A 24,654-nucleotide genomic window follows, 5' to 3' on the forward strand; every position below is an offset into this window, starting at 1 on the left:
GGTATGTTTAATAGAACAACATTTCTGTAAAATGATAAAAGCAATTAATTTAAATCCTTGGCTATCTAACGAAATATTATTTATCGCGTGCTATATTTTTTTGATAAAATAGTTAAAAATCTTAACGTAGATCCATGATCACCGCAACAAAAAACGTTCCATGTGTTCGTACCAGGTGAAAAAATATCAACTATTTGCATTAAAAAAAAATTCCACTGTAGCGACCAAGTATATTAGAGTCAATTTATTTTCGTTAAACTTTTAAATAATATGAGGATTGAGTGAGTAATTTTTCACTATATATTGTGAGCGTTAATTCCAGTGTTAAATAGGTCATAATCGTCGAGTAATTATTGTGCCGATATAATTTTAATTAATTTCTTGGTTTTTTCGATTTTTTTAAAAATTGAAAATTGCCATGATGCAACAATGTAGTCAATTGCTCAATGACGATTTGGATATATTTTCATTTGAAAGTCCACGCACCATGCTTCAATGATTTCAACCATCACAATTACCGGAACTCGATCTTACGAATACAATCTGATATGTGCGATTCTTAATCATGATTATAGTTTGTTCAACTGTAATTGCATGAATTATGAACGGACTGTCGTTACATTATCAACGCTCATAGTAATTGCTGCAGTGGTATAGATTCGAAGCTGTTACATTGAATATTCATTCAACGTCAGATCGATTTCACGATAGTAGCTCATAGCCATATAACCCATGATAAAGCCTTGAAAATCTTAATAATCACTATAGGGGATATCAATATTTTGGTAAAGTGGCTACTGATAAACATAATTGGGTTCTTTGCGATCTTGTACGGCAATCCTAACGTTATTTTTATACCTGATTTGTATCTTATAACATGAAAAAAACGTTAAATATAAGTGATCATAAACAAGAATTAAATAATGCTTAGTACATTTGTTAGGAAAATGTTACCTACAAGTTCTCGGCAACAAGATTAGAATGTATTGTATTAAAATTATAAAAAAAATATACATACTATTTATACAAGCAAAAATGATCATTTTCAGCTTAGTACTTCATTCCCAACCCGTCAATCGATCCTTTCGGTGATCTATCCCTATTTTATGACCGTGCGAAAAAACACAAACTAAAAATAAACGAATGATATCTACACAGTTACACGGTCAAAAAACAAATTTTTCCCACAAATTACGACGTTGAAATAAATCTTAATTCAAACTTTTAAAGAGTCTGAACATGAGTTGATTCAGTTCATGCCGATTTACGCTGCATTATTGTAATCTGTGAAACAGAATATTCCGAATTGGCTAAATATCAAATTTGAACTGGTTACTATCGATCTAACGATGATCGAGATCGAAGATAATAAATTGAAATAAAAAGCGCCACCGTTGCCGGGTACTTCGGCAATTAGTGTTGCCAACTGAATTCGGGTAAAACAAAAAGAAATAAAAGAAACAGCTGTTACTTGACAGCTGGAACTATCTCCGATAAAAGTTGCTTTGTTATATTCAAATAAAACATATATTATGCAGACTATGAAAGACAGGATAATCTCTCGGTGAGTCAATACGAAGACAAACTTATTTGTCTGTCTGAAACAATACGTGATATTATATTATAGATAGTGATTTTTGAGTGCTCGACAGAGACACGCGACTACTTTAATGATTTGTACGAACGCCGTGTCAGTTTATATTGATCAAACAGTTGGTTGCCGTAAATCAAACGATAGGAAAAATCTGCGAGAAAAACAACATCAAAGTCTAACAAATATTCCGGTACTTCAACAAGATTTGACAAATTCAATAAGGCGTGTAACCTAACCTAGCCAATAAAAATGTCAAAATTGAATGCAAACTTAGCGTTTGTTGACAATATTATTTGGTAAGATAATTCGTAACCCGTTCTGACGAATCTTTCATAAGTTACAGATATTCCCTAAAACTTTAATCCGACTCAAACAGGTGAACGGTATCGTTAGGAAGAAGTGGAGAGAAATATGTTTTCCGCTTTTAAAAGGTTAGCCGGCAAGTCTGAGGGGCCTGGAAATGTGTCTCCCAGGCCGGCGCATCAGTCGATGCCGACAACGTTGCAAAGAAAGTTTGCCAAAGGTGTACAGTATAATAGTAAGTAATTTTATTCAAGGTATAAGAAGCGCGAGAATAGTTATCACAGATTTCATAGCATTGAAGATCGCAACCTGCATTCGCTCCGAATGATTCTTTAACTGTAATTTGTCATTCTCCCAAAGACAATTTCCAGAGTCGTTAGTCTGCGAACTAATATTTCCTAACATCTAACAGTTTCCTGAAGTCTGTATTATCTTGTAACTATGACCCGATATTTAATATGTTTGGAATTGTTAAAGGCATCGGAAAAAATCAGTGTTTGTGTCTTACATTTTATCATCAAATACAATGGAAATAAAAATGCTCAAAAATCTGTACCTGAGATGTTCTAACTTTGCATAATGATTCTCATTTGTTCTCTGTGCTTTTCATAAATTGCACACATTTTTCTGGCTTTTAGTGAAAATCATAATAAAGGGTGACAGAAATGTGGGAAAGACATGCCTGTTCCATAGACTGCAGGGTCAGAAATTTGTCGAAGAATATATACCGACCGAAGAAATACAAGTAGCTAGTATCCAGTGGAATTATAAAGCGACCGACGACATTGTCAAGGTGGAAGTTTGGGACGTTGTAGACCGTGGGAGGAGACGCCGGAAGTTGGACGGACTGAAAATGGACAATGCTCCTTCTGAGCACGTAATTGAGGAGCCCGCGTTGGACGCCGAATTTTTAGACGTCTACAAAGGGACGAACGGAGTCATAGTCATGATGGATATCACAAAAACTTGGACGTTTGATTACGTTCAAAGAGAACTCCCTAAAATACCAAGCCACATTCCCGTCATTGTTTTAGGCAATCATTGCGACATGTCTCATCACAGAACCGTTACTCCTGATCATGTTACTTATTTTATCGACTCTCTCCAAGGAAGAACAGCTCAGGTAAATGCTTGATTCCTTAACAGATTTCATCGTGCACTAAAGTGGATTTTTTTCCATCATATAGCCTCAGAACAACATCAGAGTTTCGGTTTAGATCAAAATAAGTACAGTATCTGGGTTTATAGGTTTTTGTATAAAAAAAAGAATGGAAGTTTCTAGTCATTTCTTTACTACACTTATAATAGTAGGGAAAGATATTGATGTAGCACTACATGCACACCTATCAAGAACCACTTTGAATTATATTTAAATTTTAGAACAAGTTCGATATTCATAGAATACTATTATACGTGATACATGGTAATATATCGGTTTTTTATTTCTATCAGGTGAGATACGCGGAGTCGTCAATGAGGAATGGTTTTGGACTGAAGTTATTGCACAAATTTTTCAATTTACCGTTTCTTCAATTGCAACGCGAGACATTATTGAAGCAATTGGATACGAACGAGGAAGAAACAAGGCTTACTGTCCAAGAGCTTGATCTATTCCAAGATGGAGATGATGCGGATTACAACAAATTTTTAGATAATTTAGTGAACAAAAGACGTGCTATTGCCGATTCTGTATCTGCATCTGTATTGACGCCAAATATAACTTCGTCTTTAAGCACACATCAAATATCACCCTCAAATAGTTCTGCAAGTTTAAATTCGGAAGTCAAGAGATCTTTATCAATGCCTGGTCCCATTGGCCCTATTGGCGGCGGTACACCCATACCAGTGAAAAACATTGATTTTAAGTTTCAACCAAAGAAAGAACACTCGCTGACGAGATTGGAAAATTCTGCAACTTCACAAAAGATATTACAAGCTGCGGCGACTTTACCAAATATCCAACCATTACCAAAAGTAGAAGTGACTAAAGTTGATGACTCTGCGGCCGATAATTTGGAAAGGAGAGATTCAACCCAAAGATCACAGTCGTTTATGTCTAAAATATTTGGCAAGAAGGATGAAGAAGTTGAAAAACCAGTGGAAACAAACATGACAAACTCAAATAATGCAATAACTAGTGTTGAGGATTTTGTACCAGATGATGGAATGCTCGATAGGTCGTTCTTGGATGACAATAGCCAAGCAACTCCACAAAAAGTACAACAAGCACAGGCCGACTCTGAGAGGTGAGTAAACAAAAAGTCTTCGACAGTTAATTCTTTACTCTTCGGTGGTTTTTAGTAAGTATCTATCTAAGATCTCAAGAATATTAATCTTCGAATACTTTTTAGTGATACTGAGACGGGAAATCCTCTTGTCGCGGGCTACGAAGATGATTTGTCATCTGCAGACGAAAATCCTTCACCTGTTCAACTAATACTTACTGAAAATCCATTAATCAAACAAAAACATAAACGAGATTCGTTGGCAGAGGCTGATACAAATACAGAGAAACATAGACAGATTGTAACAAAGCGGGACTCAGTTTCTTCTGTCGAGCCCGAATTACAGATAGTGAATGATTATGAAATCGGTGACTTGCACGAAATAAAGGCAGAGGCATTTGACACCTGGTTAGGCCAAGATTCTAAGTGGCGACAGAGTCCTGAAGGGGGAGAGGATGTCAGCAGTACAAGTACAAAAAAAGATAGGCTAGAATTAAGCGATAAGAGTTTAGACGTCAGCATGACCAGCTCAAACGTACACTTAGAACTACTGGATAACACAAGTATGCGACAAATGAGCTCAAATAACAGCAGCCCGGTTATGAAGGAGAAGAAGAAACTCAAAGAGAAGGTACTTATTGTACATATTTTTGAAACTTCAATTTTACTCAACTGAGATTGAATTCCTGACTGGCAATAAGTTTTTCCTATTAAAAGGTGTGCGAATTGGCCATAACATAATAGATAAGTAAAATAATCTGCTTTATGTATTTTAGAGTGAAGAGAAAGAGAAGAAAAAAAAGAAAAAATCCAAAGATAAAGAAAAAGACAGGGAGAAGTCGGATAAGTTGGAAAAAAGAAAGAAACGATCATTTAGACGTTCAAAAGATGGGAATAGAGAACACGACGAGTTGGAAGAGTTTTTGAACGGAGCGGCAACAAGGCCAGGAATAGATGCCGCTTACGAGGCTATATAGCCCTACGAGATGGTTAGAAGCTTAAGATGGCCACATCTGAAAACAACTTCAATATCTGGCATCTAAGAAAGAAAAGAAAAAACGTCTCGCTTCGTAACTTTGGTCCAGAATATAATGAATATATGAATAGATAAATTGAAGGGTAATAATAAATGCTTCTGAAATGAATATAACGCAAAATAGCTTTCGGACTTGGGAAAGATAAATCACTTGGTATAACAAAATTATTCGTACTTGAGCTTTAAAGGTCTGGCGCAATCTAATTCCTGATTGTGATATACATTATACCTAGCTATTTGAATAATGCAACGCTGTAAAGTCGTTCAATATGTCTAATGGTTGATCATTGCAGCATGCAATTTGTTCCTCAATAATCAAAAAATTATTAGCTATTAATCGATATCACATACAAGATCTCTCTTCCAACTTGAAACAAGTTTTGACAAATGAATCATAAGACTCTCATTCCATCTATCTGTGTACGTATGTGTCCGATATTGTAATAACGCTTAGAGTTCATGTTGAACGTCATTACGTGTAAAATACATTTGAATATTGAGTAATTTAGAAACGATTGTTTAGTGCGATTCTTTCTCGCCCTTAATTGTTGATAAAAATAGTGAGTTCTTTAATTGGCAACGTATTTTCCTTATTGATCAAATTGGTAAATTATATAAAGATCTGATGTAGGTATAAAAAATGATCTTGACATACCGTAATTACGATGTTATTATTATTATTACGTTCGTTAATCTCTGTGAGTTTTTTTTTTTTTTCTAATGTAGTTACGATTTTTATTTTCGACGTTAAATCACTTTGTTGTTTATAGTCATTTATAATGTAACGTTGTACACTATTGTGTCATTACATACATTGAATATAATGTTAATAAATGTATATTCAAACGATAATTAAAAGTAAAAATTGATTCGCCCTCTTTTCGTACCCGTTCACAAAGTTTTAGAGGCGATATCGCAGATCGGCAAAATTTTAATACGGCTCAATTCTGGTGGTACTTACCACCAATGTGTTTTGCGAATAAGTCCTGATGATCTTCGAAGAATACTGCGGCGAGTCCAGTACACATTTTTCCACCACACTAAACATCACTACGAAAAATAAATTCACAAAATAACCCACAACACAAACGCGACGAAACGCTAACGTAAGGTGCTGACAATTGAATGACGATATACGATTGGCGGAAGGCTAGCAGCCACGGACGCAGATAGCAGCGCCACCTCGGCTCGTGTCGGAACTACAATCGGTAGTGGTTTGGCGCAGCATTTGAATTACGCAAAGTAAATAATGCCCCTTCGATGTTCTGTGGTTTTAGCAATGAATTGTACTGTCAATGCGGCAATGCTGTCTTGTAATTCTGCGTTTATCGACCAAGTTCCATAACCTTGGGACGAAAATTGATTCTTTTTAATAAGACTATAAGCTCATGTTCATGATTTCAGTATTTTCTGTTTTTGTATGTTTAAAGGGATCCTCATATCTGACAAATATAATAATTTATTAAATATTAAAGATACGGCTTTCTCTCAATAAAATTAGTATAAAGAATCTATTTTAGACAGCTCACCTCCGCAAGTTTATAGTATTTGATTAATATCTTTATAGATTATTATTTAGATTGAACTGCTGCAGGTTGCACGTGATTCTTTTTCCATCGTTGTGTTGTTACAACGTTGTTTATCTTCCATCTCAAATTAAAGATAAATTCGGGGCGAAATATATACAGAAAATTGTGCTGGAACGTTGAAACGTTCAATTAAATTGATACGAAGTTTTTACATTGTTAGTTGGCATGGTTCTGTGATCCTCCAAAATATATTTTTCTAATATTGCACTAAAGCTTTACAAGATTGCGATTACGTACAAGAATGAGACCTTGCAAATTCCAATAAGCAATCGTTAATCAGGAGGCTAACATATTCAAATCAACAAATTGCCTTGCTTTAACTGGCAAGTGAAAGTTAGGTCAGATATAGTAGAGTCTAGATTATTCGAACCCGCTTCATCGGGGTTCGCGATTATTCAAGTTTATTTTGGAATTAAATAAACGCGTGTTGTACGAGCTACGGCGACTTTTAGTCTCTATTACCTGAGCCTGTCACGGAAAAATATAATTGATACTTGTTATGACCTCAAAGGTTGTGGGTATATCTGCAGTACGTGTTAGTCGAGCTAGTTAGAGTGGGACCAGAATATTTCGAACAATGGAGATTCTACTGTATACACATCAGGACCCGGACCGGAAAAAATAAAATGATTCTCAGTTCAATATCAACGCTGTCCCGAAGTGGAGGTTAAAAAGATATGGCATCGAATAGATTTTTCTTCAAATTATTATTGGTAAGAATATTTCAAGTAGCGCCTGTTGCATATTTCGCAATAAGTAAATTATAAACTATGGACAACAAGGGAAAATTTCGATATAATCTTCGGTCAACTTTAATATGACTGTGTGTAACCTATGTATTGTATGGTGAATGTAATCGATGGTTTACAAAGTTGATTAAAAGCGACCAGATGTGTTATGTAATTGGAAGTAAAACGGATTTTAAAGAGAGTTATTAGTACCCTTCCGAATAGTTTTCTGCGAATGGTTTGTTAATTGGAACGAAACATCGCCGGCATTTGAATCTTCCACTTAACTTTCAACTTTAAAGGCTGTCTCCAAAGCGTGCCAAAGGTCATGCGCAAGTGACGAGTGATGACGTTTTCTGCAGTTCAGCCAACAAAACGACGCGGAATTGTCGATAAAAACTTTTTGCACGCATGCTTGAATTAAATAATAAACGAGAACGAAAAAAAAAAATAAAAAAATGATCGAATGATATCTGCCATTAACGACTAACGCGTGAAACGTGGTATTCGACAGTATTCGAAAGGTCGTCGCGCAGCAGACGACATTTGTTTTTTGGAACTATAGAACAGTAAATAAGGTTTTTTAAACTTAAACAATAGAAAAGGAATTACACCGCTTGGCATAATTAACAGCACACAGGCTGAAAGTTTGGTGTATCGAACCGGTGGCATTGTTGGACGTTAATTCTTCCCGCCCTTGTGTTTGATAGTTAATAAATTATGTAAGCTGCTTATCATTATTTTTATTGCTACTCATTGTTTTCTCTACAACAAGCGCTAACACCCTGCAAATATCAAAATACAATTGAAGTGGAGAAGCTTAACCGTTACTGTACTTTAAAAAAATAACCTATCATCTCAATACCTTGCGCAAATATTTCATTTAACATTTTGTGTTGCATTTCTGTTTTTCTGCATTTTGACTAGGCAAAGGCAAATATTATGGTAATTTTTTCGTATTTATATTTTTGCACATTTTTACATTATATGAAAATCATAATGATACTTGCTTTTGTTGATGCTTCTTTCTTTTACAGATGCTGGCAAGAGTGGGTCTATTCAAAACAATTTGCAGGTTTCAACCGTCAGTTGTTGCTCTTGCTCAAGTGAACGAGTCTCACAGCAAAGCGGCGATGGATAAATTCTCACTACCCGAACGTTTCATAGGAACAGAAAAATCAGTTTGGTAAATTTCGAATTGTGCTTTATTTCTTATCTCTAGCTATGTTTCCTCCAGAAATAAATAATTGTATTTTACTTAGGGTGGAATATATTCAACTAGCACTTAAACATAAGCCGCTAAACCTTGGACAAGGATTTCCCGATTTTCATGCACCAGAAAATGTAACCAAAGCTTTAGCTGCAAGCGCAACTTCAGAAAATCCATTATTGAATCAATATACCAGGGGTTTTGTAAGTAATCATATCAGCCAGAACCTTTAACAGATCTTCTCAAATAAACCAATATTTTGCCTTGGTTATTCAAAGTATTACATTGTTACTTAATCTAGCCTAACGATGAACAAACTTTTATTAAGAGCAATAATATCTTGACTGCTACCAATTCATGCGTGTGACGTAACATTGATGATAAGACAAAGAGTAATATTTTGCAACATACAAGTCTTTAGCAAACATAGTTTAATAAAGCGTCATACTCGTCCAACTTTTGACCTCTAGATATTAGTTTGTAGTTGTATTATTCCTCTCAATTTTTTTCTTCCCCAGAATCTTGTCTTATCATTATTAACTTAGAGCATATGCTGTATCTATTAGAAACTGCCAGTAGTTTAATTATTAATTAGTGATTTACAGTTTCATTGAAAAATGTTAATTTCTTATTTTTTAGTGATATAAATTTTTGATTCAGATAACTGTGCTTAACTGCGCAATAGTGTCAATTAAGCCTTGTAATAAATTCTTGGAAAAATTAAAATATCATTTAGAGAAATGTCGTATTCATTGTTCTAGGGTCACCCAAGGCTGGTCAATGCATTGAGCAAACTTTATTCACGAATTTTGAACCGTGATCTGAACCCCAACACTGAGATTCTAGTTACCTCTGGTGCCTACGAGGGGCTCTTTGTAGCAATTCATGGACACACAAGACCTGGCGACGAATGGATTATCATTGAACCTTTCTTTGACTGCTACGAGCCAATGATTTTAGGAGCCGGCGGCACTCCGAGATTTATTGCTTTGAAGCCAGTGAGATGAAACCTTTATAAATAACTTGAATAATAACTGTATATAAACAAAATATCGGTCAGAGTTACAAGTTAAAATCTATATTAATACATTATGTTTACAGAAAAGAACAAGTGGAAATATAAGCTCGGGAGACTGGGTTTTAGATAAAGAAGAGTTAGAAGGACTATTTAATGAAAAAACGAAGGGTATCATTGTTAATACTCCTCACAATCCCACTGGCAAAGTCTTTACACGGGAAGAATTACAGGTCATTGCAGACTTGGCGAAGAAATGGAATGCTATCGTAATATCCGACGAGGTGTACGAATGGCTCGTTTACAAGCCAAACGAACATGTTAGAATAGGTTATTAAAACTGCACCATCACTCCTGAGAATATCTTCTTAATTCAGTTGTAGGATTGCTCATTGTCAACAATGAGGCATAAATTTACGAATCAATTCCAGGATATGTTTCTCTGACTAAAAATTAATTGTTAAAAATTTTCATATTCCACAGCAACTCTGCCCGGTATGTACGAGCGTACTATTACCATCGGATCAGCGGGTAAAACCTTCAGTGTGACGGGTTGGAAAATTGGCTGGGCTTATGGACCAGCTAACCTAATTTACAATTTACAAATTGTTCATCAAAACACAGTCTACACTTGCGCTACTACTATTCAGGTAAAAAAAAATTTTTTTCGGATAACCTCGGCGACGAGGTATCTCAAGAAAACCTTTGTTGAAAAAGACTGATAAATGTAAACATTTAAAATTGAAAGTTATTGTTATTCTCGTCGTGTTAAATTGTCTATTTTACTTTGTGCAGGAAGCTATAGCTATCGGGTTCGAGCAGGAAATCGCGAGGTATGGTCAGCCGGATTGTTACTTTGAGAGTTTGGCAAGGGATTTATTGCCGAAACGAGACTATATGGCGTCGTTTTTACGTGAGGTCGGAATGAACCCTACCGTACCAGAAGGAGGCTACTTTATGATCGCAAACTGGACAGCTTTAGCAGATAAAGTAGAACTTTCCACGGAAAAAGACCAATATAAGGATTATAAGTTCACTAAATGGATGACGAAAAATGTTGGTCTGCAGGGGATTCCACCGTCTGCCTTTTACAGCACTGAACACAAGCATTTGGGCGAGGATAATGTACGATACTGCTTCATAAAGGTGAGATTATTAGTGCTTGGAAAATCGAAACGATGGGTAAATGATAGTTCAAATTTGGTTATTTTTGTTTGTAGAGAGTACAGCTGGTTAGAGAGAAAGAATATTCGTTTAGCACTTAGGTTGAATTAATTTACAATAAAAATGTTTTTTGTCCTCAACTTGACAATACAATGTTTTACAGAGAGATGAAAACTTGCAAGAAGCAGCCAGAATTCTGAAAGAGTGGAAAGCGCGACAGTAATCGAATTACTGAAAAATTAGATCTAATTTTACAGGATTGCCAACTGAAATTGAAATTTCACCCGATGTATATGAAGTTTGTATATTTTTATGTGACTATGGCCACAAGAATGTTTACCTTTAAAAATAATTAATTCCTTCCATTTTGAGAAACAGCAACAAAAATACGCAATTGTCAAGGGTCTTTTTAAAAACATTTATTGCCCTCTTTCCCTTACGTTTAATCAGCAATGATAACCGGATGCTTCTTAAACCGCGAAATCTCCTCTCAGCCATCTCTTCGCGTCCCTGGTGTCTGCTCCGAATGTTTTTCCAAATCTGCAGGCAGTCAATACGAACTTCAACATCTAAAGTCTCAAAAATTGAAGCTATGCGATCACCACATATTTCCCGTACAAAGCATAAACCCTTTGAAAATTCACTCATGATACACACAATCCTTCAGCCTAAACGCTAATGAATAAAAGAGTGAACGGTGTTCAAGGTTTCTTTGGCAATTGTATCACCGCTCAATAGCCGTGCGTCAGCAGCGCAAGGTAGCGTTAATAACAAATTTGCACTTCACCATTCTGTATCTTCGCAATCTTTGGCTAAGATATCGGCAGAATTTATCAGTTCGAACCTGAATGATTCTCCAGGAACGTGTCCCTTGTAGTTTGGAATCATTCCAACGTGTTTGTGGTAAATTTCAGTCGGTTGTATGAGGAGGGGTGGATCCGGCCGAGAAATGGTAACCGGCGCCCATTCTGTGCTCTGTCTTCGTCTGTAATTCGAGGTGAAATCGCAAAGTGCACTGTTCGTCATCACTGAATTTGACGCGCCAAAGTGTGCGTAACCATAGGGAATGTGTCCCGAGTAGCCTGCGTGAAGAACCATCAGCAATGAACATTTCCCTTCATCCATACTTTGACTAAACATTACTGGGATTATCAGATGGCACCAAGAAACAAGAAGAAAAAATGATGAACAGAATACAAAAATTCATCATTCTCAAGCTGATAAAAAATCGTTAACGTACATCTGGCATTCTCTCGCACGAAAGAGTATCTCATCCGATTTTCACTGTCAATAAGACCCATGACTACGCGTTGCTTTTAATTAAGTTATCCGAGTGGTGATATATTCAGATCGTTTTATTTTATTGAAAAAATTGTATTTTACGAAAAAGGTTAATGAAAATTTGTACGGAATTTTAATGGTCAAAAATTTTTACGCGTGAAAATTGCGTCAATTTGTGAATGAAGTGAGATGCGATCAATTTGAACATTTGAATAGACAAATGACAAAAAGCGAATGACGATATCGAAGAGAGCAAAGCAAGTTGAAATATGCGGCTATTTTATACAATAACGTACCATTGACAAAGAACTTCCCAGGATTATCGTTATTCATGAAATACGGTGAAGGTGCGTGGTCTCTGGGTCTTTCGCATTGTTCGTCGACCGGTAAATTCCTCATTACACCGACACAATCGGGACGGACCGACAGCATGGGCAGTTTAAACTGACTTTCGAGCAGCTGAAATCATATTCGTCACACTAGTTGAGCATTTCAAATTTGAAGATCACCGAATTGTGCCAGACAGCTTACGCAAGGTTCTCCACGTTAACTATTTCTTCAAAGTTTAGAAGGGCATCTTCAACTACATTGATAGTTCGTACAGGTAGAACTTGTACAAGAAATATTTCCACGGATGACAAGATATTTATGTTAACGCGAAAGATAAATATCAACATGCAGCAGGGCTTGTTCTGGATCGTTGACTATTAAAACAACGTATCGCTTTAATTCCCCGATGATTTTTATTCGCTCGGCTGCGTCATTCGTGTCAATCAACCGGCTTGGCGATATTTAAATTGATATTACACAATATCTAATTTTTAAATCGTCTCCAAAGTATTTGTGCTGCTATGCTGCTTATTGCAAGGTATGATCAGTTACGTATTTACGGATCCGGATCGACGCAAGAGACATTAAAGATTGGCAAACATGCGAGTAATTAATGAACGTTTTAAAATTTCTTGCACACAATTATTCTGGCAGAATATCAAAAAGTCATTTAAAGTGACCATGCTAAGCAAATATTATTTACACATACTTTAAGAAACTTTGAAGATATCCCAAAAGACTTTCTCTTGTACGCTATAACTGATCGCGTGTTATGCGGTAAATATTGTCTTATAAGCCACGTCTTTCATTCCAACTAAAGGATTAATTGTTTTATTCTTAATCTTGACTGCTTATCGTTAAAAAATTGCGGTTACTAAAAAGGTCAGATACACTTTTATATGTTACCTAGATAATTTGATCAAAGGTTTAATCATCTTAGGTAAATTTGCCTCATCTTTCACCCTGTACACAAAATTTAATATATATATAATCTTTCATACTCATCTAGATAAATATGCTGTTTATCTTCATATGTATTTATAAATTCCCAGTATGAGGACAACGTAAACTGTTGTTTACTGGAACATAGATGTGGCAATTCGGACTTGAGACTTTGATGTAATTTTGTGAAAACAATCAACATAATTCACTAAAAACGTATTTCTGAAGGAAAATCTTCGCGGTCTTCTTTACTGAAAAAACTGACTGTTTGAGCCAAAGAAACATATCTTTGAAAATATGTTTGTCAACTCGAGTCTAGTCTTATCTATTGGAGAGATAATCGTATAAGAAATTATCTTTCATTTTATCCAGACGAATTTATACATAGGTAGATAATCTTATCTTCGCATAGACATCGGTATATTAATTATCATGTAAAATACCGGTCGCACGATAAAAACAAGAAGAAAAAGGAACCGTTGTGATGAAAAATAATTTTGTTTGTCCTTGCTTCAATTTCCCGCAACCTCGATCAAGTGTAAACGAAGTTTAAGGAAGGATTGGAAGAACCTGCAAAGCGGGATGCTGCTTTTTGGCATCCTACTCGTCGTGACTGACTCGACTTACTGATAAACTTGAGCTTAATTCTCTCGTAACTCGTACAATCACGACGGATTAAAATCGCGGCAGTACCCACCAAACGTTCCTCAAGATTACGCGGCTCTCCGCGTCCGCTCTGCACCGCGACGACCTTCTGGAGCTGATTAAGAACTTCCTTGTTCTGGATCTCTTGACGCTTAAATTCGGCAATACCTTCCGTAGCTGTCACGGTATATCTTTGCCCATGACTCGCGTTCAGACCTGGCATAAACCCTGCAACGTAACCGCACGGTGCTCATTAAACTCGGCGAGAATAATTACAAAGATCATACACAGAAAGTCTAGTCTCCGTTACTATTCTTTCTCATTATCGTCACTGTTACTATATTTTCTTGCAACTGTTGCGAAAATTTAATGCTTGTGCAAGAATAAATTGACGTTAAAGCCTTGTTTAAATAAAAAAGTAGAGTAAACCGAAGAAACTGATTTTGCGTTGCAATTACCAAAAAAGGATCGACGATAGTGCAAAATGGTTAGACGTACCTCGTTTTTCGTAATTCCAACAATATATTCAAACAGTTTTTTAACGATACGTGTTTTACTGAATTTTTCTCAGTGTTGGTAAAATTATTATACCTTCGTAGCCAGGTGTCATGGGATGAACATAGACTGGGGTGCCTCTTTTAAACCTCGTATTGACAATGTCGATGTCATCTTTCGGAGGCCGCGAAACCTGCGTTGGAAATGATAGTGTTAATTATCTGTTCTTTTAAATGACAACTGCATAGATCGATTCTATTAGACTCATTTTATTTTAATGGACTACCGTATCGGTTATACCTTCAATGGTGTAATGCAAATTCTAAGTACCGATATTCTGGAGGGTAAAATTAGCAATGATCTGGTGAAGGAATCGTGATTTAGATTCGTGCGTGAAAAAGGGTCGACAAATGTTTAAACCTGGTATTCGTCGGTGGTACGGTTTGAAAGAATAAGGGTTTCGGCATGATTTATCGTCGGATCTAGCAAAAGCTTGTGCGTCTGGCTTCCGTAGGTTTCGCCACATCTGTAACGATACTGGGGACAAAATCCGGCGTATCTGGGCAAGAACAGGGTGAAACAAGTAAAGTAACATAGATACATGTACGAATCAGAATCAAGCGTGAATTAAACTTATCAACTTAACAGAGTCAACGAATTTTTTTCCCACATAATAATTAATACGCTACCTTAATCAAAGGCCTTGGAGCGCAACCGGAATGCTAATAATGTATTCTTGAAACGAGTATCCGATTTCGTGTTAACATTTCACTACATACCGATAAATACGAATGAAGAATTAATCCTCAGTCATACTTGGAATTTCAAAGATGTGATAAAAGCTATTGCCCACGCGACGAATATGCATTTAGGTATGTATAACTTATTTCCAACGGAATTACACGCGATGAAAATAACGGTGCGGAATTTCATAAAACATTTAGATGTGCGATTTATGCGGTATATTTTACAAGGTTTGATGCGCTAATGAATGTGTATGTATATATATATATATATATATATATGCACTAATTACGCAACAAATTTCTCACCCGGGAATAAGGTGCGGATCTACGGTGGTAACGAGCTCCGTTCCGGTCATTTTCAATTAGAATTTATCATTCAACGTAGACGTAAAACTGAGACGGAAAGTTCGCTCTCACGATGTTTAAGAAGACGAGAATTTCATTTTTGATGAGAAAATACGTCAATATTTTTTTTTTATATTCTAGGAAAAAGTAAAAAGGATATACTGATAAAAAATTTCACATCATGATGACGGATGTCAGACAAAACAAAACGGAAGTCCGAAATGACGGGAAACAGATGACTCATGCTGATTGGAAAATCTTTGACAGCCGTTAAATTAATGAACTTCTCTTTTTTCCGGCAGGAATATAACATATAAGGTACATGAGTATATTGTTCCAAAAAACGATCAGTAATTTTTATACATTTTACATGGGTACATACATGTACAGGCGGCGGAAAGATTTCTGGATTTACAAATATTTCGTCAGCGGGTTTGTTTTTCTCGAAAGTTGAAATAAAGCCGGTTCCGAAAAACATCTTTAGTAAAACAGTCAGTATTATAATTCCCACGAAAATTTAACATCGAGTGATTCGCGCGTTTGAACTCGTTTACAAAGATACTTGAGGAAATACGTTCGACTTATATCCGCAATAATTTTTACTTTACCAGAAAAAGAAGAAAGGTAAGATACATCTGCAGCTGATTGAATAACTCTGCACATTATAGTCAGGTGTCTATTCTAAGGTAATATATAAGAATTATCTTAGCCTATTCGGGCACCAGTCACTCAATTTTTAAGAAGTCTAATTGTAATACAAGTTGGTCTGAACATATTTCCAACTTTTAAGAATCTCGGGGGACCAGCGTTACTATGCATATAATTCACGTACTAGCCAATCAAGTAGCCATTAGTACGAAAAAACGTTTTTTGACGTAAATCAATCAAAGTTGAGGTGGTTACTTGTTTCTAAATTTTTAGGCTAACTACCGTCGATGATGAACTTCTAAGAAATATTCACACACCTATTATAATATCTACAGATAAAGTTTCACTGTTATAGATGATAGGTATTACTTGATTGCAACTGTGAGGAAATTGATTGAATAATAACTGCGGTGTGCAGGTATTTAGTTTGCATTTTTTTTTTTTTTCCTGAAAAGGGATTAATAAGTTTAATCCAAACGAAGCTCTAGGCTGCAGGTTTATCACCGTAAGTACCCTCTACTCGTGACGTATGCGTACCTGACGATTCGTAATCAGCACACGAACGCGGGCAAATATGCAATTCTTATCGGTATGTAAACAGCACACCGTAACGAGCAAAGATAATATCAACTGCTGATACTGAATACGGATCACGCTCTCACCACTTTTGTGTAACGGCATTATACTGCAGGCAAAAATGGAATCCTAAGGTTTCGTAACATTAGCGTTATGATGGTTACAGGCATATAATAATACAATTAAAGTTATAATTTACGCTTGCATTGGTAAGTGAAATTTCGAGAAAGTTAACCCAACACTTTGTACGGTTGTATCATTACACATTTGCGTGCACGTCTCGATCATTCCTCTGAGAAATCCAACATTTTAAACAAGTACGAATTATGGTTCAACGTGTTCGTATTCCGTAGTAAAAAGCGCAGTGGAATTCATGGATTCACGGTTTTACGAGTTCGCATAGTTTTCGACTCGTATGAAATAAACACTGTTTTGACGGGCAATGCAAATTTCGGAATATGTATCGCAGGTATGTCGGGATGACGATATCGTTAATAATTCATGGAAACTGTCACGTCCGAGATTCGCGATGTCTGGATGAAAATCAGTGAAAAGGTTGGCGCGAAGGATATTAATCAACGCATAAATTGGTCCGACTCCTGATGAAATATTCACTGTGCGTACATATGCCTGCAAATTTGATGAAATATCAGCCTGTAGCCAGTTACCGCAGTTTTCCTTGATACAGGTTAAACCGTTTAACAGAAAATCCCTTCGTCTTCACTCGCGCTAATTGATCTGCAACCGAAGAACAAACGTCAAAGGGTATAAAAGGTAATTGATAAGATAAAGGTACGAGTACTGTCCAATGAACCGAAACGAATTGATTAATTATCGAATTTACAAGCATCAGTTTTTTGTCGTAATCAATTACTTTCAATTACCCGTCACGATTCTTCTGTTAATTTCTATTTTTCGTTCATTTCCACTTTACCGGATGATATCCATTGATTTTCAAATATCCAAGGCGATTTGAAACGACGTACGAACTGGCTAGAATCACACGAAATCACAATAAATCACTGCGAATTGCCTAGAAGCCTGGGAAATCGTTGAGAATCACTTGGCAAAGTGGAAATCAACGAGGGCACACGACAAGGTGGATAAGTCGATCGAATGCGTTAACGAATGAAAACCATTCGGCGTTTGTCGCGAGGTCTTCAACAATTGCCATGATTTCGAAGGATTTTTTCAGCGTTGTATCATGCGATTTCAAGTGATTCGCAACGATTCCCGATGGTTTCAATCGACTCGATCAATTCCTCGTTTCTTCAAACGACAAGACGGTCATTTAACTTCGTTCGACTCACGATTTTACTTCCGTATCTGTGAGAGTAATTACGGCTCTCCGACGAGTGAACGGACCATCGAGATGGAGTTAGGAAAATTCACCATGTGCGTGCTTCCGTGGTGGGGAACGAGGATCGGGAAGCCCAGAGTGGAACTGGAAGTGGGCATCGAGAGTCGCCGCATGGCTTTGCCTCCGTTTTATTTTCCAGTTTTCGAACACGGCACGACCGGAGCGGAACAGTCAAGTTTGTTGGTCTAGCTTTTGACTCGATGTTTGAGGTGAATTCTTAGGCTTGCTTTCGACGTTCATCTTCCTCTCGCCTTTTCCGTGACAGTGGGAAATTAATCTAGGCGAAATACGTGTAACAATGGTTTCATTCAACGAGCGAACAGTGGGATGAACAACAAAGTGTTATTATATAGATCGCGATCGTTTAAAATTGAAATTATCCGCCTCCTGCGCCCGGCTATTTACATGCAATTCGCGATATCGATGCGAGTATGTGTACCTTGCGAAGACGTCGACACGAGGAAAATGTTACACGTCATTTCTCCATTCTCATTTATTTCTATTTTTTCCTCAACTAAACCGGGAATTCCAGTCATTACTGAGGCTTACGGATAGTGTTATGAGCAGAATTTCTCGATAATTCAAATTTCGCAGGAAATTCTTACGGTTTTATAGATTTTTGTGTACAGCGATTAGCGAGTGCAGACTGTTGTTCGGAATGTCTGTTTTAATCGCCAAATTAAGTGAGACAACGAATTACGCACGAAGATCTGATCAATTGTATATAAATTTAACAAGCCCGTTAATTTATCCCGTTAAACAATGTTAACACGACCATGAATCACGTGACCGTTACTGATTGGAAAACCAGTGAAACTGTGGCTAAAAAATGTATTTACAAAGTGAAATAGGAATGTTGGCTAAGAAAATTTTTAACTAAAAGTTTAAACAACGTACACGAGCTCGACGCCTTATATTTGTGGATTCACACTAGATTACGATCGATCACGCCTTAAATTTGATGGACCATAATTCCTTACTTGATGTTGAGTGATTCAGTGTATTCAGAATGTGGTACCGCCAAGAACAAAATTCGGTATTTTATATCGATTCGGATTATGACTCATTCAGCGCCTCCGACAACATGGTACGAATTTTTTTTCTTCAAATATCCTTATTTCCTCGTCGGTCGTTTCATTCGTTTCTGCAAAATGCTAATACACACTAGGGTGGCGGTTATTTTGTCTTTGGTAACATTTTTTTGCTTCCTTCGTTAATATGCAATCAGGGTGCGTGAAAAAAAAAATTTTGTGTAACGTTTGCAGATGCTCGGATAATTTTAACTCGTGCCATCCAGCGATTGAAATTTTAAATGGAAATCAGTTGCTTTGTTTGTTATAACTTGAGTAAAAATTCAAGTATCGATTTGATACTTGGTAAAGTTGTCTATATAGAATGGCTTAATAAAAATGTGTTTTTTTTTATCTATCAATTTTGAAATTTTTAGGATTTGTACCTATCATTGCAAGCAACAACTTTGCCAAGTTCAAAATCGTTACTTGAGTTTTTGCTAGATTTATTTAAAAAAAAACATTAAATATAAATATTATTAAAATTATACGGCCACCTTCAACCTTACACACATTTTTTTTACGTACCGTGATTTTATTTTCACGAAAGGAACGAACATTTTTTATCAAAGCCGAAACAACGGCCACTCTGATATATATACGTGCGTGTTAATTACCGTCCATGTGACAAAGTGAGCGAACTGCATTATAATTCACTCGCACTACGTTTTTGAAGTCTCGAGATACCTACGTGAAAATTGAAGGCAGAAAACTCGTTAACACAAGCGCGACGTACGCGAATCCCACCATTCTGATTATTTTTACATATATTGTCTGAATAATCCTACGCAAAGTTTGAATATATTACATTTTTCCATACTGTATTAATTCATTGCACGACTCGGTCTGCGCAGCTCGTAATTATTCCTGTCGCTATTTGCGTCTTCGAACAACTCGCAAAGCTTCTTCACACCTCCAAGTTGTTACAACAACGAGACAAGTACAATTAGAGTGGCCCAAAAATTGGCTCACCGCAAGCATGCAGCAACGTACATCATAGGTGTAATAACATATCGAATTCCGTTAGCTCGGCTTTTCCTCCGAAGTAGTTAAAACGAAACTCTTTAACGCGCTGAAGAAAAATTTTATCGACATTTCGCATTGCACAAGAAAGAATTTCCTCGCCTGTGGTTGTGTCTTTAACGTATGTTTGATAAAAGACGCGGGGAAAGGATACAGCCGGTGTAATTGACCTAACAATAGACCTCGGAACTTTCAAGAATATAATTCACAGTTAGCCCGGCGGTAATTTCGAAGCTATTTGCATACGGTTTCAATGGAATGAGAATAATCTCGGGTGCAGTGCTGTACGCATATATCGTACGAAATTACACCCGTGAGTTTATATATTTTAATTATTATACGGCACGTTGCGTTATAGCGATACGTACGTGACTCAAAAACTCACGGCGAACAGTTATTCACCCCGTCTATGCTACACTCTGTATTATCATCCTGATAATGCTATTACGAATATACGAATTTCCTGTTGGCACGAATTCGAAGGTGGGATCCTCAAACACTTCCGTAATTCGCCTCGAGCAATTTGCTTATCGCTACCGGAGCTTCTCGCAATTGACTGTCCCCCGTCTACGTCATCCCACTAAAAAGCAAACACGATCTTGCGATAACAGACTCACGCGAGCACACCTTGGAAATAAATATTACTCGATCTATGGTTCCTCTGAGTAACACCATTTTTATTATTCGGTTTATTGTCAGTGCGTAGTAACAAAAATTGTGGGATCGGATGTAAAAACGTTCTTTAAGGGCAAGAAATACTAAGGTGTGGAAAATTTCTCTGACAAATCACAGCAGACGGTATTGGTGCGTTTTGACGATTATCAGAATCCGATTGCCTTAAGAAACAAGAAAAGACGCATCATATTGAAACTTAACGAACGAATGCATGACCGTTAAAATTTGACGCACGTTTTGGAAACGTTTTTGACGTTCTAAACTTTGAAACAACGGCCTCAAGACTTTCGGAAAATCAGTTGTAAAGTATATAACGAAGGAGGTTGATTGGCCAAAAATCGATACTCCTTATCAATTTTTATAACCAAACGGCTGCCTGGCTGTTTGTCTGTCATCCGTCTGTCCATCATAGGTCAAAATACCGAAAAGCTGACAGGCTGTGATACTTCGATATGAAAAATTCCCGCACTCTCGAGAAAGAATGGTCAGGGCCAGCCGATGTTTAGAGCGTGCGTGGAATCATTCGCGATTGAATATCGTCGATGTCTGATTGGTTACCAAAGCACGTGGCTCAGCTCGTGCAATTTATACAAAACGCGGTGGAAGTACCCAGGAGAGATTAAACGAACAACGCTTGCCGCGATGAGTCAATGAAACTCCCTTTGTACCCGATGCTGCTTATCCACCGTTTAACCATTCGAACAATGGCTTGTAACTAGCCGGAGATGCACCGACGGCCAGAAACCCAAACGGAATACAATGCGTGTCATAATCAGGGAGACACGTGCGTAGGTTGTTCCTGTTGTATCAGGTGCCCGGAAGGCGCCAGCAGATGACTGACTTCGAGTCTTCGACCTGCCCGAGGTCAACGGTCAGGATTCTCAACGCCCAATCCATTCCACTTCGTCACAGTGTCAGGGAAATGAATTTGGACTCGTCGTAATTGGGAGATTGTAGAAAATTTGGATGCAAGTAATCGGAAGGTGTAGAATACTGTAGGACAATTACTTTCGAGGGTGATTCGAAAATTTAACATCAGATAACACTATCCGATTGACACAAAATTACAGTCTATAGACGTCCACATCTGGATTCGAAAGGAAACGGTTTGTTCGCACAGCTGCTCGGGCTCTTTTAATAACCCTTATTGATTTTCGACCGGTTTTATTGGTTTCCATTTATGATTCACTGCGGTTTCTCCCGCACCCTGGGTGCAGTTTGACAGCACACGCCGTGACAATTACGACTTCCTTTCCAGCGTTGCGAGAGGGAAGTAATAATTATTATTTCACTGCATACCACACCGCCTTTCCCCACCGGATGCTACGTGTTTGATTTGTCTGGTAAGCACCTGTCTTTGCACCATGGTATGAAGTTTTGAATTCAGTGATAGTTTATTTCAGTGTTGCATGAACGTTGTATAGATATTTGTGGAACGTGTTACATTGGCGTATAACAATATTCGCTAAAACACCAGCGTGGAGAACTTTCGCAGATGCAGGTTGAAAAATTTCACGCAATCGATTCTCTCTGCAGGGTGATATTTTATTCATAGCTAGTAATCGGACTCATTGCACGAACCTTAGCTCAGTTTCCATGCAGCTTCACAACTGCACTTCTGAATTTTTTTCGTATTTATAACATACGCAGGGAAAAGGTTTTCACCGAGGCCATTCGTCTTCGGATTTGCGACGTACGGTTATTACAGATTTGATCACGCTGCACGGAGCAAAGACGAGAATCCGCCAGCTGTTTTTATGAAAAGAGAACAAGTTGGCGAAGGAATTATCTTTCGCGTGTCTTATACACTTGATAAAATCAGTTGATCAATTTTACAACGTGAGAATTGCAGCCCGGACGGGTTAACCGCTCAAAGATGGATGTCGAAAATATACACGAGCGCTTGTAATTGCCTCTGGATCGCCGATTGTTAATCTCGCAAGACATTTGAGATAATTATTGGGCCTTAATTGCGGAAGGCCGGAGGAGTATCAATCAGTTTCATATAAATCACGGACGAGACTCGGGTAGGTACAATTATTACGTGAGCTCGGATATTATTTCTCGTTGAATCTTGAAGGGAAAATGGTATTTATTTCGCTGCTCTTGCTGCATGAATTCGAAGTAAAAATTCGTTTAATAAACTCGACGGGAATCGCCGTTGACACTTTTTTACGATCGTGTCTTCCAAGCTTTTCTAACGACGTCAAACCGCCACAGGGACAAAAGTTATGGCCATGCAGCCTTGACGTTCAAGCTGCTACTGCATAGCATGTCGTCCACTTCCGTCAAGTATACGAGTATACGTGTTACCGGGATCAGGGAGCACCCGTATAACCGAGCCAAAGTTGTATAGACGCTTATTTATCGTTGTCGTTGTTCCCCAACTGCCCGCATTTTCCGTAAAAGTATTTCAAGGAGACGTCGTACAGCATTGATCACCGCGTTAAATATCGCATTATATAACATCTCATGGCACGGTATATGGGTATTGGAATTGGGATATGTCGACCAATTTTTCCACCCGTGAAACTCGATTTCGAGACTCAGCAGCGGCTCAAACGAAAGGCTAGCATGGAGTAGAAATTTAGGCTGGGCAATGGCTGCCGGTATCGTGGACGAAAAGATAACGTGTGGAAAAATGAGCCTCTTGCTGAACAGAGTTATTTCAAGTCAGCCTTGGCTTTATTCCCGTTGTTTAAGGCGAGCGATGGATGTACGAGCACAACTTAGCGATGTGGGGCAGTTCGATGAGGTCTGATTTCTATTACTTCATCTTTGTTCTCGTGATGTTAAAGCACTGGCGGAATACTAATCACTTCGTTCCTTCTCAGCGAGGTTCAATTGTACAACTGATACCTACGACTATATACCTACATCACAGTCACACAATTTTCGCGATCATTAATTGGCGTTTCCAAGAAGGCGCTCGCGCCAATCAGAAAGGCCAGCGAAATTGATTATCAATTAACCGAGGCTCTGCAACACGCTCCTATAATATCTTTCCCTCCTCGAAGGTATTGTCAACCGGAGTTCAGTTCAATTCCATCTTATACATTATATGCATATTAATAGGTGTACGTATAAAGAGTGCAGGGCTTGTTAAATTTTTCAATTAATTCTTCTAATCGTTTGAACATTCCGGTGCTCATCGATTGTGGGCAGATTGAGGCGACGATTTGTTCAGAATCACATTGATCTGAGTCTTTGAATCGCGCGTATTGTTTAAATCGTATCGAATATTTTTATCGTTTCCTTAATATACTCGATTCTCGACGATCGTTTCCCCGAATACCTACATCGCAACACCTGTACTGACGTTATTGGTAGGGTAAAAATAGATATGACATGCAACGTCAACAGTTTGCCGTGTTTTTTTGTATCCGATAATGTCGAGGAGTATCGCCACCTGGTAGAAAAATAAAGTACAAAGAAATGCAAGAACAAACGTTGTGGAAACAGATCTGTCGCAAGGCGGTGCACGTCAGTACCGATAAATCGAATACACATATTCGACAAGTGTCGCTTGTTTTCGAACAATGCCGCCAATGCTCGGCAATCAATGACGCTCGTTCGCGATACGTTGCACTTTTCCTGCGCACTGCCTGTGTAATAACAATAATTATGGTGATGACAAAAAATTGCGTATGCGCA

General features: G+C 37.6%; 4 protein-coding genes across 13 annotated transcripts in view; 3 read left to right on the forward strand and 1 right to left on the reverse strand.

Moving 5' to 3' along the window:
* Positions 1–1,439: 1,439 nt before the first annotated feature.
* On the forward strand, positions 1,440–5,948 carry LOC124214926 (rab-like protein 6). 4 transcript variants are annotated; one of them, XM_046617682.2, is made up of 6 exons: positions 1,440–1,564; positions 1,938–2,132; positions 2,536–3,020; positions 3,350–4,143; positions 4,249–4,753; positions 4,899–5,948. In XM_046617682.2, the coding sequence occupies exons 2-6, from the start codon at positions 2,006–2,008 to the stop codon at positions 5,097–5,099; spliced, it is 2,112 nt and encodes a 703-aa protein (XP_046473638.1). In that variant the 5' UTR covers positions 1,440–1,564; positions 1,938–2,005; the 3' UTR covers positions 5,100–5,948. The 4 variants fall into 4 exon arrangements, with proteins under 4 accessions (XP_046473638.1, XP_046473637.1, XP_046473639.1 ...); XM_046617681.2 differs by having other exon boundaries at positions 1,449–1,564; positions 1,932–2,132; XM_046617683.2 differs by having other exon boundaries at positions 1,449–1,564; positions 1,971–2,132.
* A 1,362-nt stretch (positions 5,949–7,310) lies between these two features.
* Positions 7,311–11,265, forward strand: Kyat (Kynurenine aminotransferase). Of its 4 annotated transcripts, none has more exons than XM_046615441.1 (8): positions 7,311–7,460; positions 8,513–8,661; positions 8,738–8,888; positions 9,447–9,683; positions 9,787–10,030; positions 10,184–10,350; positions 10,496–10,846; positions 11,028–11,265. In XM_046615441.1, exons 1-8 carry the CDS (start codon positions 7,425–7,427, stop codon positions 11,085–11,087), a joined length of 1,395 nt encoding a protein of 464 aa, XP_046471397.1. In that variant the 5' UTR covers positions 7,311–7,424; the 3' UTR covers positions 11,088–11,265. The 4 variants fall into 4 exon arrangements, with proteins under 4 accessions (XP_046471397.1, XP_046471399.1, XP_046471398.1 ...); XM_046615443.2 differs by lacking the exon at positions 7,311–7,460 and adding an exon at positions 7,894–8,044; XM_046615442.2 differs by lacking the exon at positions 7,311–7,460 and adding an exon at positions 7,915–8,197.
* LOC124213792 (CIMIP2 protein CG18335) lies at positions 11,213–23,829 on the reverse strand. Of its 2 annotated transcripts, none has more exons than XM_069134128.1 (7): positions 23,772–23,829; positions 14,978–15,116; positions 14,654–14,750; positions 14,115–14,290; positions 12,442–12,604; positions 11,709–11,946; positions 11,213–11,404 (listed from the first exon to the last, which is right to left on the reverse strand). In XM_069134128.1, the coding sequence occupies exons 1-7, from the start codon at positions 23,774–23,776 to the stop codon at positions 11,335–11,337; spliced, it is 888 nt and encodes a 295-aa protein (XP_068990229.1). In that variant the 5' UTR covers positions 23,777–23,829; the 3' UTR covers positions 11,213–11,334. The 2 variants fall into 2 exon arrangements, with proteins under 2 accessions (XP_068990229.1, XP_046471401.1); XM_046615445.2 differs by lacking the exon at positions 23,772–23,829 and adding an exon at positions 15,610–15,738.
* The window catches only part of LOC124213790 (uncharacterized), a 47,815-nt gene continuing 41,555 nt past the window's right edge, over positions 18,395–24,654 (forward strand). Inside the window, exon 1 of one of the 3 annotated variants that reach the window (XR_011176553.1) lies at positions 18,395–18,441. Coding sequence is in view for 1 of the 3 variants with exons in the window: in XM_046615435.2 (XP_046471391.1) it covers positions 19,242–19,319 (78 nt within the window). In the remaining 2 variants the exon portion in view is untranslated. Of the gene's footprint in view, positions 18,442–18,465; positions 19,320–24,654 lie in introns of those variants that run through there. The other 2 variants (XM_046615435.2, XR_011176552.1) reach the window with 2 other exon arrangements.

This window comes from Neodiprion pinetum, chromosome 3 (assembly GCF_021155775.2).
Source record: "Neodiprion pinetum isolate iyNeoPine1 chromosome 3, iyNeoPine1.2, whole genome shotgun sequence".
In the NCBI taxonomy this organism is placed as follows: Eukaryota; Metazoa; Arthropoda; class Insecta; order Hymenoptera; family Diprionidae; genus Neodiprion; species Neodiprion pinetum.